The sequence below is a fragment of the Rhinopithecus roxellana genome, chromosome 13 (genome assembly GCF_007565055.1).
Source record: "Rhinopithecus roxellana isolate Shanxi Qingling chromosome 13, ASM756505v1, whole genome shotgun sequence".
In the NCBI taxonomy this organism is placed as follows: Eukaryota; Metazoa; Chordata; class Mammalia; order Primates; family Cercopithecidae; genus Rhinopithecus; species Rhinopithecus roxellana.
Genome location: NC_044561.1, coordinates 8,969,783 through 8,984,225, shown reverse-complemented (window position 1 = coordinate 8,984,225; position 14,443 = coordinate 8,969,783). Strand labels below are relative to the sequence as shown.

Here is a 14,443-nt window from a genome sequence, read left to right as displayed (position 1 = left end):
AGGGATGAGAGAAGAAAGGAGACTGGATTTGCCAGCGGGAAGGGAGGGTGGCTCCCAAGAGAGACACGAGTGAGGCCTGGACAGAGGGTGGGACTCAGCCAAGCCCAGTGGCAGGACTGGCAGTCCCAGCACGCAGATGGCCAGAGTGGGAAAGCACCGGTGTGGCTACTGGGATCTGGGGAGCCAGAGGGCACAGCCAGTGGTGGACAGGAAGGCCTGGAGGCCAGAGTGACCGAGGGAATGTTGGACACTGCTGTGCCCACCCAGGGATGGCTCAGATGGGACCCAAGCGGGTGCACCAGTCAGGTGCAGAGGCCAACAGGCACAGTGCGAGGAGGGCTGGCATCCATGGGGCTCCCAGTTTCCCCCAGCAGTGGGGGAAGGGTGAACTCCATGCTCTCTGCTGGGCTCACTGCCGTGCAGGGAACTGGTGCCTCTGCAGCCACAGGCCATTCATCAATGTCTGGGGAGCAGGGGTGCCTCTCCCAGTTGGGGCAGAGGGCCAGGGACACTGAGCAGGGGCAGCGTCTCAAGCACCTCTGTGCCTGAGCAGCCTTCCTAGAGGATGGGAGTAGGGACGCAGTCATTCACACGCCCTCCCTTGGTGCCCAGGTAACTGCATCCTGCCAGCATGGCGGCCCCCTGCCCGCCACCGCCTCCAGACCCCCAGTTTGTCCTCCGAGGCACCCAGTCACCGGTGCATGCGCTGCACTTCTGGAAAGGAGCCCAGGCTCAGGGACACCCGGTCCTCTTTTCAGGGTGAGTAGCTGCGGCCCCAGCCCCAGGCCACCCAGGGCTAAGTCAGGAGGTCGTGACCTAGCAAGGAGCCCAGCACTTGTTTGAAGGTGCTGGCCAAGGGGCATAGACTGCTGGTCACCCAGGCTCGCACCCACCGGACAGACATCCTGTCCCTTGGGGGAGGCAGGGACACGCACACTCTTTGTTACAGACTCAGGAGCAGGCAAGACCACCCAGCATGCATTTCTGTGGCATGTCTCCCCCACCTCCAGAGAAGCAGATCTGCCTGAGTCATGCCTAGAGGCTCCTGAGGGTCCCCTGCTGCCCTCTCTGGAAGAGGAGCGCTTTGCCAGTTTGCCCCTTAGTTCATATTTAGAGCTGTCGGCTTTTAAGCTCTACCAGCCTAGATGCCCGCATCCCACAATGTGGCCTCCAGGCTGGCCCCAGAGCATTCAGCACACCCTTCTGCCCCCTGACACCCTGCTCGGCTTGTCTGAAACAGGTCTCAGAGTGGCCTGGTACACGTCTGGAGCCTGCAGACGCGGAGAACGGTCACCACCCTGGATGGCCACGGGGGCCAGTGTGTAACCTGGCTGCAGACGCTGCCCCAGGGGCACCAGCTCCTCAGGTGGGTCTCCAAGGTGCGGGAGCCAGGTACGGCCTTCGGGGGAGTCAGGAACTCTCTGATGGAGGCCCTAGTGTCCATCACTGGGTGGCAGAACGGGGTGGGAGGACCAGAAGGGGCCAGCAGAGGGTCCGCAGCAAGGGCAGGGTGTGCAGGACCAGCCCCTCGTCATGGGGAGGCAGGCAGGTCTGCCTCTGCATCTCCACCATCTCCACTGGACTCTTCATGCTCCAAGCTGGAGCCAGGAGGTGCCAGCTGAGGAGGCCAGAGCTCCAGGGCTGGTGACATCTGAGGTGAGCCCAGGTGCAAGTTGGTGGGAGGGCCTTCACAAGGGCACTGGGTTGTGGCTTGGGAGACTGGGCAAGGGTGAGGGCATTTGCTGAGAGGAGGGGAATGGGACAAAGTGCAGGCTCAGAGATGCAGGCAGTGGTCCCAAGGAGGACCTCCCTGTCCACTGCCCTTCCTGCCTGAGCCGTGTGCCATGACCATGGCGGGTCACACACAGTGCCGGTGGAAGCCCTGGGAACTGGGGGTTCTGACAGCTGAGCCCTGGCCATGTGTGTCCCTTCACTAGGTTATGACAATGCACCTGACTCTTCTCAAGAGGACCCAGCCCCTGATGTGCCACATACAGCTATGTGGCCGGCAAGATGGCGGCTGAGTGGCGGGGGGCGGGGCGCAGGGCTTGGGCGTGTAATGCTGTCCCACAGCGGTGTGCTTTTGTGTTTCTGAAGTGGGCATGGTAGTGAGGGCCATCTCCCCATCCAGTCTCCCCTGCAGTGTCTCCTATGGTTTCTGCCCCTGCAGTCTCCTCCCTCAGGGCCCCAAGCTCACGTGTGTGTTCTGTCCCCTACACATCACTTGGGCATGACTTGTCCAAACTGTGCCTCAGCAGGAAGGGTCCACAGAGGTGGCCTGTCCCCGTTGGTACTCAGACCCCACTGTTCTAGCCTCGACTTAGCACAAGGACAGGTTTCTGGGTGCTCCTATGGTTCACGAGCCCTTAGCCCATCCCGAGACAGTGTGACCCTACCCTCCATGATTGTTGTGCTGTCTGGCCAGGTGCCTACTGGGAAGAGCCTAGTGAACATATGGGGATGGCTGTGGCGCCATTGCAGTGTCAGCCTGTGCCTTCAGCAGAGCTCGCCCTGTCCAGGGGTCCACATTGAGCCCAGGCCTCTCCTCAGAGGAGCCTCTGCCTCCATCCCGTGGGCCCAGGTCCCAGGGCCACCTCTGTGGACCCTTCTGCAGCTTGGTCTCCCATGGCCATGACACCATCCTCCTAATGGGTGGCAGAGCCTCATCCTGAGGTTACCTGGTTCACAGGGCCTTGCTCCACACGCTGGTGCACTACTGGGTGAGCAGGAGGTGGCGGGGGAACAAGAGGGCCTGGCATTCCTGGTTGGGGAGATCCCATGTGCTGAGGCCCTGGAGGTCCTGCCTGTGAATGTGGTGAGGGACAGTGGGGCTGGGTGCTGGGCAGCTGGCAGCAGAGCAGGGAGGGGCAGCCCCTGGGAGTTAGCCCAAGGCTGGGTTCTGACATTACCCCCATGGTCTTGTGGAGGTGACGGGGCTAGGGACAACAGGCCGGAGGTAGGCCAGGAAGCAGCAGGCAGGAGCAGGTGCTTGAGGGGCTTCTCTGCTTCCCATGGGGAGTGGGAGGGACAGGGTATGGTGGGACAGGGAAGGCCTGCAGGCAGCTGGCAACAAGTCCTCCTTTGAGCCGCCTGGATGCCAGAGCAGGCTATTGTCCTTGATCACATTGACATCTGCCCCTGTGTGGGGATCGCTGCCACCAGCCCAGGAATTCTGAGCACGGGCCTGCTGTCCTGGGATTTGCCTTGCTTCATATTCAGGGAACTCCATGCCATCACCATCACGGCCCAGAACTCCAAAACGACAGGCCTGTTCTCCTGCTCTGGACTTGGTGCCTGGTTCATGGCACTGTGGAGTCCAGTCCCTGGAGAATAAGGCCTGTCTGGCCCCTACCAGTCTGCAAAACATGTCTGTGCCAGACTCATGGGGTGCCTACCACCTGGGAGATGGCTGCAGGTGACAGAGGCACCAGGGTTGTCCTGAAGAGCAGAGGCCCTGAGCCTGTATGCTTGCAGAACCCTGGGCCTGTGTGCTTGCAGAACCCCCTGTGGTCGTGCCTGCGTACTGGCCAAGACGACCCAGATCCCCCACCGCTGGTGCAGGGAGCCTGAGTGTGGGTTTGGTCTTTGATTGTCAGAGTAGACTTCATTTCTACAACCCCACCAGGCCATGTGCATCGGGAGCTGCTGTTTGTAAGGGTCCTCCTGAGCTTTCAGCCACAGTGTAGCCCTTGGTGGTCCCTTGCGTAGGTGCCTCGTGGTATCAGACTGTCCTGCAGACGGGAGCTGTGCCAGGCCTGGTGGGCAGTCTGGGAGCTAGCGTTCAAGGGCGCCTCCCCTTCCTGCTGGGATGGTGCAGCAGTGGCCGCTTCCCAGGCAGAGCCAGCCACGGGTCAGGGGGTCTGTGGATGGAGACTGCAGGTGTGGAGTGCCAGGTGCGTTTGCACTGTACTAGAGCCTGTGGGCCGCCACCCGGCCTGCGCTCAGCTGTGTTTGAAAGCCAAGTCTCTCCAAGTGGCCCTTGAAGGAAGTGATAGCTTTCATGTCGATGGGAGGTGGGAGGACGCCCTCAGCCTCCCGCATGCCAAGGACGCACCTGTGCCCTCGACAGCCACCTCAGCAGGGTGTATTTTTATCTTTTTTCTTGTGAAGTATAATGTACTCACAGAAGAGCTCAAGACAAGTGTGCTCAGAGCATTGTATTATGGCTGAGTGGGCACCTGAGCAACCAGCTTCCAGTCAGGAAGTAGAGTGCGGGGCCCCCGAGCCTCCGAACCCCGAGCTGCTGCGTCCTGCTCTCCCTGGAGGTAGCCCCCTCATGCCCCAGGAGGTAGCCCCTCATGCCTCATTTTTGCTTTATTTCTGAATATCTGTCTCTAAAAAGCATAGACTAGCTTCATCTGCTTTTTCCTTGAAAGTGTGGAGACATAAGGAACAGCATCTGTGTGTGACTTCTGTCACTCAGCTTTATCTCCGTGAGCTCCCTGTGTTGCATGTAGCTGCAGTCAGCTGTCGCTGTTTTCTTTTTCTCACTTTTTTTTTTTTTGAGACAGAGTCTTTCTCTGTCGCCAGGCTGGAGTTTAGTGGCGCGATCTCGGCTCACTGACTCCCTGGTTCAAGCGATTCTCCTGCCTCAGCCTTCCGAATATCTGAGATTAGAGGCATGTGCCATTACCCCCAGCCAATTTTTGTATTTTTAGTAGAGACAGGGTTTCACCATATTGGCCAGAATGGTCTCTGTCTCCTGATTTCATAATCTGCCTGCCTTGGCCTCCCAAAGTGCTGGGATTACAGGCGTGAGCCACTGTGCCTGGCCCCTAATGGTGTCTTTAATGAACAAAGGTTACTTACTTTAATGCAGTCAATTCAAGTCTGCCAGGCTTTCCCTTTATGGAGAGTGCCTTTGTGTCTTGCAGGGAGTTCCCACACCGAGGTCCGAGAGACCTCTCTCCATGTCTCCCTGGAGCTTTGCTGTTGTCCCTTGTAGGTCCATGGTTCAGCTGGAATTCACTATGGTATGCAGTGAAGGCTCTGTGTTTCCGTGTGGGTACCCAGCGGTCCTGCCTTCCCCCACCTCAATGCCCCTTGGATGGGGCAGGAAGGGGATCCAGGCAGTCAAAGAAGCAGGGTCAGGAGAGTGGTGTGGCAGCGGCAGCCTGGGAGGCCAGGAGGTTGGTGAGAGCAGGCGGGCAGGCTCACTGGTTGAGCATGTCAGTGAACATCTCCAGGAGAACAGAGGCCAGGGTGGTCCCTGCCCAGAGAGGAGAGTTACCAACACAGAAAGGGGGAAAGTGAAAAAGAACCTGTGTATTGTGTGTGTGAGAGATGCCTATGTGGTGTGTATGTATGGGAGGTGTGTATGAGGTATGTGGTGTGTGTGATTGTGTGTTGTGTGCATGCGTGGGAAGTGTGTGTGTGTTCCCTTGCCTGCGTATGGAGGGGCCTGGCGGCCAGGGCATGCTCTAGCAGTGAGCAGGTGGACACCCAGGTCCTGGCTTCTAAATGCTTGTGTATCCCAGTGGAGTGAGGGTTCCCCAGGAGATGGCAGATTCTAGGTCTGGACATCTCATGGATGGCCACATGTCAGAGGATTCTGAGCCAGCCTGCAGGGGCTCCCATTAGCCTGGGCCAATATGAGCACTAAAATGAATGATCAGAATTTGGGATGATGAGCCTTTGAATATGATGGGTCCTGACCAGGCGACCAGGGTTGACACCTCCGAGGGTGGGCAGGGCACGTCGGGCGCCTCGCAGCGTGGTGACTGAGGAGAGGCGGCATCATCTGGTGTCCCCTGAGGACTGTGGGCCTGGGCCTCATCACCAGGGAAGGAAGGAGTGCAAGGACATGAGAGACAGGCAGAGACAGGGAGAGAGAAGGGGCCGTGCAGGGGTCAGAGGCAGCCAGGGCCCACAGCAACGCAATGTGTGCCCCGCGAGACCCCACACAGGCCACAACGCCCCAGGATGACTGCGGGCTGTTGGGGCTCACCCTTGGTCAGGATGTGGTGGTGACAAGGTGGGGTTCTTGGTGACAGGCTCACCTGTGTGCACAGGGCTGGGAGAGGCCGGGAGAAGCAGGCCACTGCAGCAGGAGGCATAGGGAGTCTTCGTGCTGTTCTCACAACTGTCCTGTGAGTTCAAAACTGATTCAAAACAAAAAGTTAAGCTGGGCCAGCCGGGCACAGTGGCTAAAGCCTGTAATCCCAGCACTTTGGGAGGCCGAGGCGGGCGGATCACGAGGTCAGGAGATCAAGACCATCCTGGCTAACATGGTGAAACCCCGTCTCTACTAAAAATACAAAAAAATTAGCCAGGTGTGGTGGCGGGTGCCTGTAGTCCCAGCTACTTGGGAGGCTGAGGCAGGAGAATGGCGTGAACCCAGGAGGCAGAGCTTGCAGTGAGCCGAGATCACGCCACTGCACTCCAGCGTGGGGGACAGAGCAAGACTCTGTCTCAAAAAAAAAAAAAAGTTAAGCTGGGCACAGTGGTTCACTCCTGTAATCCCAGCACTTAGGGAGGCTGAGGTATGCTTGGGCCTAGAGTTCAAGACCAGCTTGGGAAACATCGTGAAATCTCGTCTCTACAAAAAAAATACAAAAATTAGCTGAGTGTGGTGGCACACGCTGGTCATCCCAGCTACTTGGGAGGCTGAAGTGGGAGGATCACCTGATCCTGGGAGTTTGAGGCTGCAGTGAGCTGTGATCACCCCACTGCACTCCACCCTGGGCAGCAGATCAAGATACTGTCTCAAAGAAAAAAATGTTAAAGTTCCTGGAAAAACAAGTCAGTCCTCTGCTCCCCGCAGGGCGCACATGGATGCCCTCCCTGTGAGCGTGGTGTGCAGCCACATCTCCCCTCCCTTGGCCCTGGCCTTCGTCATGCTGAGGACACCCCCATCTCGGCCTCCCTGCAGTGTCACATTGAGCCTTGTGACACTGCCTAGCAGAGCCCCGGGGGCTGTGCGAGTCTTTGTGCTCCAAATGTCCAGGTACATTTTGATGTCAGTTTGGCAGGTTCTCCAAAACCCCAGTGGAGATTTGGACAGGGACTGAGTTACCCAGATCAGTCTCTGTGGTGCTGAGTTCTCTGTGGCGTGGACGCCGCACACCGCACAGCCCTTCTGGCAGAACATGGGTGCATGATAATAACTGGGACCTAGACTTTGTTTCAGTTTCTTCTGTTTGTCTGCCAATGACGTTTCTGCTCCAGGATCCTCTGAGCTGTCACGTCTCCTTAGTCCCTTCTGGGTGTGTGATCATTTATTTTCGTGACCTCAACATTTTGGTCTTTTTTTTTTTTTTGAGGCAGGGTCTTGCTTTGTCACCAAGGCTGGAGTGCAGTGGTATCATCACAGCTCACACAGCCTCAATCTCCCAGGCTCAAGCAATTCTCCTACCTCAGCCCCCTGAATAGCTGGAACTGCAGGCACACGCCACCAAGCTTGACTAATTAAAAAAATTGTTTTTGTAGAGATGGAGTCTCACTATGTCAGCCAGGCTGGTCTTGAACTCCTGGGCTCGAGCAATCCTCCCACCACCACCTTCCAAAGTGCTGGGATTACAGGCCTGAGTCATCGCACCTAGCTGACACTTTTGAAGAGTTACTGCGCAGATGTTTTGTAGAACACCCCTCAGGTTGGGTTTGTCTGATATTTTCTCAGGTTAAGACTGGGGTGATGGGTGTTGGGAGGAAACCCACAGAAGTGAGGTTTCTCATCCTATCATCCTGGCATCCATGCTGAACACATGGGTCCCTGATGGCCCATGGCTTGGCGAGGACAACTCTGGTCACTGGGGCAGGAAGTGTCTGCCTGACTCCACTGTCAAGGTATAGCTTTTGCTTACTAGTTGCAGTCCACGTGCAAAGGGAAAATGAAGCTCCACCTCCTGGGGGGAGGAGAGCCAAGGATGTGTGGCCCTGTGCTACCACCACCGCAGTAATTAATAACATCTGGGGAGTGTAGTCACAGCTACTCAGGAGGCTGAGGCAGGAGGATCGTTTAAGCCGAGGAGTTTGAGACCAGCCTAGGCAATATGTTGAGACCCTTACACTTTTGCCGCTGATTTTAGCATCCATCTGTGGACTCTGCCTGCACTAGTTACTACTGGGGTGTTCTCATTTCCCTCATCCCTCCCAGCCATGGCAGATTCCTACTTTAATTGGAATATAAGAAGCTGGAAGGAAGGTTTATTTCTTCTTTCTGATACATAATACACATTCACTCATGAGGATGGGCTCATGCAGATTTACTTCTTTCTTTGAGCTAAAATCTAATACCACTATGATTTATTTGATTTCTCAGATTGTTCCAGCTTCAGAGCCTGTGTCCTTCTGACATCCCCAATCCTTTTTTACTTTTATTTTATTTTTTGAGACAGGGTCTCCTGGAGTGCAGTGGCTCAATCATGGCTCACTGCAGCTTCCAACTCCCAGGCTCAAGCAATCCTCCCACCGAAGCCTCCTGAGTAGCTGGGTCTACAGGTGCGCACTACCAGGCCTGGCCAATTTTTGTGTCTTTTGTAGAAATAGGGGTCTCACTGTTTTGCCCAGGCTGATCTGGAACTCCTGGGCTCAAGCAGTCCTCCTGCCTTGACCTCCCAAAGTGCTGGGATTTTAGGTGTGAGCCACCACACCCAGTCTTTATTTTATTTTATTTTTTATTTATTAAGACAGAGTCTTGCTTTGTCACCCAGGCTGGAGTGCAATGGCTCAATCTTGGCTCACCACAACTTCCGCCTCCCAGGTTCAAACAGTTCTCATGCCTCAGCCTCCCAAGTAGCTGGGATTACAGGTGCACGCCACCACGCCCAGCTGATCTTTTTGTGTTTTTAGTAGAGACGAGGTTTCACCATGTTGGCCAGGCTGATCTTGAACTCCTGACCTCTCAGGTTATCTGCCTGCCTCGGCCTCCCACAGTGCTGAGTACAGGCGTGAGCCACTGTACCCAGCCTTATTTTATTTCTGAAGCATTTCTCACTGCCTGGCACTACAGGATGCTTGAGACTAACATCTTGGTTTTCCTCCACTCTATCCTAGAGTCAGCCATTTCTCCAGAGCCCTGGTTCCTGTTTTTGGAGAACAGGATAAGAAACCAAAACCTGGGGTTAGGTGTGGTGTTCTCAGCAGACAGCAGTGGGAGGCGCCTGGGTTGCAGGGTGACCTGTGCTTACACACCCGTCTGCACTCATTTCTCTCTGTGCATCTGACCACTCGTTGCTCGTCTTGACTTTACAATTCTAATTTGACTCCGCCAGCCCATCTCTCCCTGGCCTCTCTGTCACATCTCCCTGTGGTGAGACCCCGGGCCCGTGAGCCACCCCTGGTTTCCTCATTTGTTCTACCAGGTGTACACGTGGAGAGGATCCAGAACTGTAACCTGCACTCCTCTGAGAAACTAATTCACCCACGGGAGCAGTTTCTGTGCAGTTATTTTTGTCTTTAACCTCATAAGCATCTAGTCATGAGCACTACCCCAAAACGCCTCAGGTTGGCTCTCCTCTGTTCTCCCCCTTGTCACAGTCTGCAGTCCTTCCTGGGGGCCTGGCACCCTGGGTGTTTGCTGGTTTTAGGATGTACACAGTGAAGTTTGCTGTCTGTGCTGTGCAGCACTGCAGGCTTGGTGTCCCCCACCCCGGGGCCACGCTGGGCAGCCGTCGGTCCACAGCCTTGGTCCACTGCGTGTCCTGGCCTCAGACACTTTGGTGCTGGCTCATGTGTCAATGCCAGAGCGGTGAGGCCCTTCCTCAGCTGAGGCTCACGACCTGCGGTCATCCAAGCTCACGGCACCCACTCTCTGGAAACGTGGCCTTGCCTTCCTTCCGCCGCAGGGGCCATGGGAGCTGACACTTGTCCAGGGGAGTCTCAGGCCTGTCTCCTCTTTGTCTGGCAGTCAGGGCCGAGACCTGAAGCTGTGCCTGTGGGACCTGGCGGAGGGCAGGAACGCTGTCGTGGACTCTGTGCGCTTGGAGAGTGTGGGCTTCTGCCGGAGCAGCATCCTGGCCGGGGGCCAGCCACGCTGGATGCTTGCCGTGCCAGGGAAGGGCAGCGACGAGGTGAGAGCCAGCCCACCTGAGGCCCCATGTTCTCCAAACAGCTGTGCTCATCCTCTGCACTTGGTTAGGAGGCACCTGCGCCCACCCACAGGACCCCGTGGAGCTGCCCACTCGACGGCAGCTCCACCGGCCGGGGCTGGTGCACAGCCAGCTAGGCCTGGGCCTGCCCCTCGGGGTGGCCCTGCTGATGAGCCATCCTCCTAGGGCAGAGGGAGAATCAGGAGGGGTTGGGGGAGGGGCTGGTGTTTTGGAGGCCTGACAGCCAGCACAGTTCTGCATATGGAGGAGAGCAGCGTGGGATGGCCAAGCCTGGAGGCCCGAGGTCAGCAGGGTAGAGACTGCTCAGGCCCTGAGGACCTTAGACCCAAGTGGGAGGAACGCTCCGGGGCAGCTGGCAGGAGGCGGTGGGAGAGAGACCAATGCCCTGGTGAAGTTGGAGGCCTGGGGAGGGCCGAACCAGGGCTGCAGGGAGGGTGGTGTCTCAGGGCACAGAACCAGGGCTGGGATGGGTGGGTGCAGGCACAGGGTGGTGATCACAGTCCCCAGGAGAAAGGTGAGCTAGGGAACACCCAGGGGGATGGGGGGGTCACCAAGCAGGGAGGCCACTGTTAGGTGGAACTTAGGCATGGCTGGAGGCTCAGCTCTTGGGGGAGCCGAAGGGAAATCAGAGAAGAGCCTGTGAGTGGTGACTGTCCCGCCTGGTGAGTGGGGTGTGGTGGCCCGAGGGCAAGGCATGGGGAGGATATACCATGGAGTGGGGTCACACACGTGGGGGCTACTGTCCATGCCCACTGCCAAGTCCTCCCCATTCCCTGTGCCCCAGCTGTCTTTGGGGCTGGTACTGGGCAGGGCAGCCCCCACGCACAGTTGGGCTTGGCCTCTGCCCAAGGAGAGTCGTTCTGTCTTCAGGCAGATCCAGTACATAAATAATGAGATAGGAACAGGCATTTATTTGTTCATTGCATTTAAATAACCAATTAGGAGCTACATACACTTTTCTTGCCAATCTGCCAAAAACCTGTTACAAGTTGTATTTATGTCAGAGAGAGGGGTGTGCTTCCTCCCCCGGGACCCAAGGTCTGCAGACCCACAGGAATGCCGCAGGAGTCTGAGTCAGCTCTTCCCTTGTCCTGCTGTCCTCCATGCGCTGGTGTTAGCCACCCCGAGGCCGCCAGCCAGCACTCGGTCAGCCTGCACTACCCCCGGCCCCATGTCCCCTGTGCTCAAGGCTGTCTAACTCTCATCCTGGCTTTCGGCTCTCCCCGTGGGGCAGCCTGTCTGGAGACCTCGCACATCCTGGGAAAACAGTTGCTTTCCACATTCCCACCTGGAATCTGTCGGACTGGGCGGGAGAAAGCCTTGCTGGCCTGCACCCAGACAACGCCCAGGGAGCCGTACTCCCACCCCACTCGGCCGAGTGGGTGGCCACACTTGCCCAAACCTAACATCTTTCCTTCTGGAAACAAAAGTTGCAGTCAGGTGCCAGGCAGAAAGCTCATGGGTGTCTGTAGGAGGCTCCAAGTACAGGCGCAGGCAGGGGCGGCCCCGGGCTGAGGACCCAGGCCAGGTGGACATGGTGTGTAACTCTGGTGCTCAGGTCCAGGGCTCACCGCTCCCCTGCACCCAGGATGTGGTTCAAGGTGCTGCCACCCCCGCTCCCTCCTGCAGCACCCAGAGTGGGGCATCAGGACTGCCCTGGGTTCTGCCCTCATCACGCCCCACCATCATCTTTTGCCCCTGCCCTCACTGGCCTGCTCAAGTCATTTGCCCTTGATATCCCCTCACTCTCCCCAGAGGGGTCTTTTTGAGCCCAAATTGAGACAGGCCCTCCCTTGTTGGGGACTGTGTATGGCTGTGTAGGCTGTGTAGCCAGTGCCTGCCTCCTCCACAGCCCTCCCCACCCCACAGAAGCACAGGTGTGCTCAGGGCAGCTCCTCCTGCCCCTGGCTTAAGTCCCTCACCTCCCCACCCCATTAACTGCTGGAACTAGCCCATCCTCCTGATATAGCAACAAGAGGAGCAGATCTTATTTTAAGAAATCTGGCACAGAAGAGTGCAAAAAGTAGGAAATCATAGTCCCAGCTACTCAGGAGGCCGAAGCAGGAGGAACCCAGGAGTTCGAGACCAGCCTGGGCAACACAGTGAGACTCCCTCTCTACAAAAAGTTAGCTGAGCCTGGTGGCCGCACACCTGTAGTCCCAGCTACTGGGGAGGCTGAGGTGGGAGGGTTACTCGAGCTCAGGAGTTCAAGGCTGCAGTGAGCCGCGATGGCACCAGCCTGGGTGACAGAGTGAGACTCTGACTTTAAAACAAAACAAAACTTCTCAGTTTCATATGGGGAAAACAGGTTGTGAAACGGGAAAAGTTCCCTCATCCCCTCCCAAGGCATGCGATGGGGGCATGTTCTGCTTCCTCAGTGCCCTACTCCTCAAACCTCTAGGGAAGCACACGGACAGGCAGGCTGTGAGGCCCTGGCTGCACGGCAGTGTCGGGTGAATGTTTACAGCTGAAGCCACAGTGGGTGTGTGTTACAGGCTGCTTTTTCAGTTTAGCTGTCCATAGGTGGCTTGTACTAGTCAGCTCAATTAGACGCTTGCCTTATGGCAAGGACAGAGGGCTTTCAGTATCGTGGGTTCTTGCCTTGGTGTAACGGAAGAATTGGATCACACGTGGGCTTGGAGAATGAGTGTTAAGGTTTTATTGAGTAGAAGTAGCTCTCAGCAGATAGGGGAGCCAGAAGGGAGATGGTTTTATCCTGGAGTCGGTCCGCTTGGTGGCCTGGGCTGTCCTCCAGCTGCCCGGCCAGATTCCACCTCGTTCTGCTGGTCGATGGCCTGCTAGCATGCCAGCCTCTGTCGGGGTGCTCTTCCACCGCCGTGCTCCCCTCGACGTCCTCTCAGCGTCCTCTCAATGTCCAGCTGCTTGTGTCTCTGCTTGCTAGGGTCTTGGGGGTTTTTACAGGCACAGAATGGGGGCATGGCGGGCCAGGGTGGTCTTGGGAAATGCAGCATTTGGGCGTGAATGCAGGAGTGCCTGTCCTTACCTAGGTCTGTAGGCACAGGCCCGGGGGTGGAGCCCTTGCCAGGGGACTTCCCTTCCCAGCACTTCCCTGCCCCTCTCCCGTATCATTTGGAAATGTCGGGAGTGAGCCACACAGTGTGGTCTACACCCTCCCAGACCCTCCCCACAGCCCTGACGGTGGCTCTCACAGACCCTGAAAACAGCAAAGGGACAATGGTGGCAACACCCAATGACAGCTTGCCGCTGCTCCCTTAGCTGGGATCACGGAGGCGGCACATGGGTCATAACTCTGGTCCCTGCAGGCCACCCAGGTGCCTGTAGCTCTTCACACAGTGGCCATGCTGATCCTAAGAGGAGAAACCCTGTCCCGGAGTTGCTGTTACTTGCAGAAGACAAAGAACGGCTAAGCCCGCCCTGGCTTCTCCTGGGTTCTCCATGTTCTTCTGTGCCAGGCTCAGTGGCGCCTCGTCTTGGTTTTTGGACGTCCTTATTCCTGTATTTCCATGTTGCTAGAGCTTCTCCTTGAGCGGTTTTTCCACAAGGAATCCTTGGTGTCCACGGAGACCTCTGTTTTACCCTCCTGCTTACCGTTTTGGCTGGCTTTGGAGTTCAGGCTTGACCACCTTCCCCAGAGCTCGCAGGCCTGGTCTTACCATCACTGAGCCTCTTGGTTCCTGACTATAATCACCTCTCCCATTACTGAGTTCTTTTTTGCCCCCTTCATTGTGTTACTTTCTTTGTTCCCCGGGGACCTCTTCCGTCAGATGGTTGGCTCACCCTGAGGCCCCTGGTTTCTGGGCTTGACGGGCAAGAGGCTTTATTTGTGTGTGCAGGTGTGTACATGTTACCCATGCATGTGTGTGTGCATGCATTTGTGTGGGGCCTAGATCTGTGAGCCATCCCTGGTACTGAGTGGGGCAGAAGCCCTGTGTTCCAGGCTGAACTCCTGGTGCTGAGTGGAATAGAAGCCCTGCTGTCAGAGGCTGAGCTGCTGTGGGGGCCCCTGGCGAGAGCAGCCTGCCCAGGAAGTGCCGTGGCCCTGGTCCGTGTACTGGAGGTGGGCGCCTCAGCAGAACTCTGTAGCTGGAAGGACTGGGCTGTGGGTCTAGCTCTCTGCCCTGCCCGGAGGTGACCTCAGCACACCCCCAGCCTGCCTGTGGCAGATCTAGGATTCAGACTTGGGGTCCCGGGCCTGTTCTGTGTGGGTTAGTGAGGGCAGCAAGCTTCTCACCCACACAGGCACAGGCCCCTAAGACACAATCCCCCTGCCTGGCTCCAGAGAATAGAGAGGCCAGAGACCACTGGACCAACTGGTATGATTTCTGCCTACTCAGAGCCCCCAGCCTCTGGGGCTCGGACTCCTTGTGTGTAAACTGGGTGATGCCCCATGTATGCCAGGCTCTGCCCAAGGT

At 57.1% G+C, this 14,443-nt stretch overlaps 1 protein-coding gene across 1 annotated transcript in view; it reads left to right on the top strand.

Moving 5' to 3' along the window:
* GNB1L (G protein subunit beta 1 like) overlaps window positions 1–14,443 on the top strand; it is a 68,704-nt gene that overhangs the window by 34,800 nt on the left and 19,461 nt on the right. Inside the window, exons 3-5 of the mRNA XM_010388457.2 lie at window positions 613–759; window positions 1,241–1,366; window positions 9,848–10,010. Coding sequence (XP_010386759.1) covers window positions 632–759; window positions 1,241–1,366; window positions 9,848–10,010 — 417 coding nt within the window. The 5' untranslated portion in view covers window positions 613–631. The remainder of the gene's footprint in view (window positions 1–612; window positions 760–1,240; window positions 1,367–9,847; window positions 10,011–14,443) is intronic.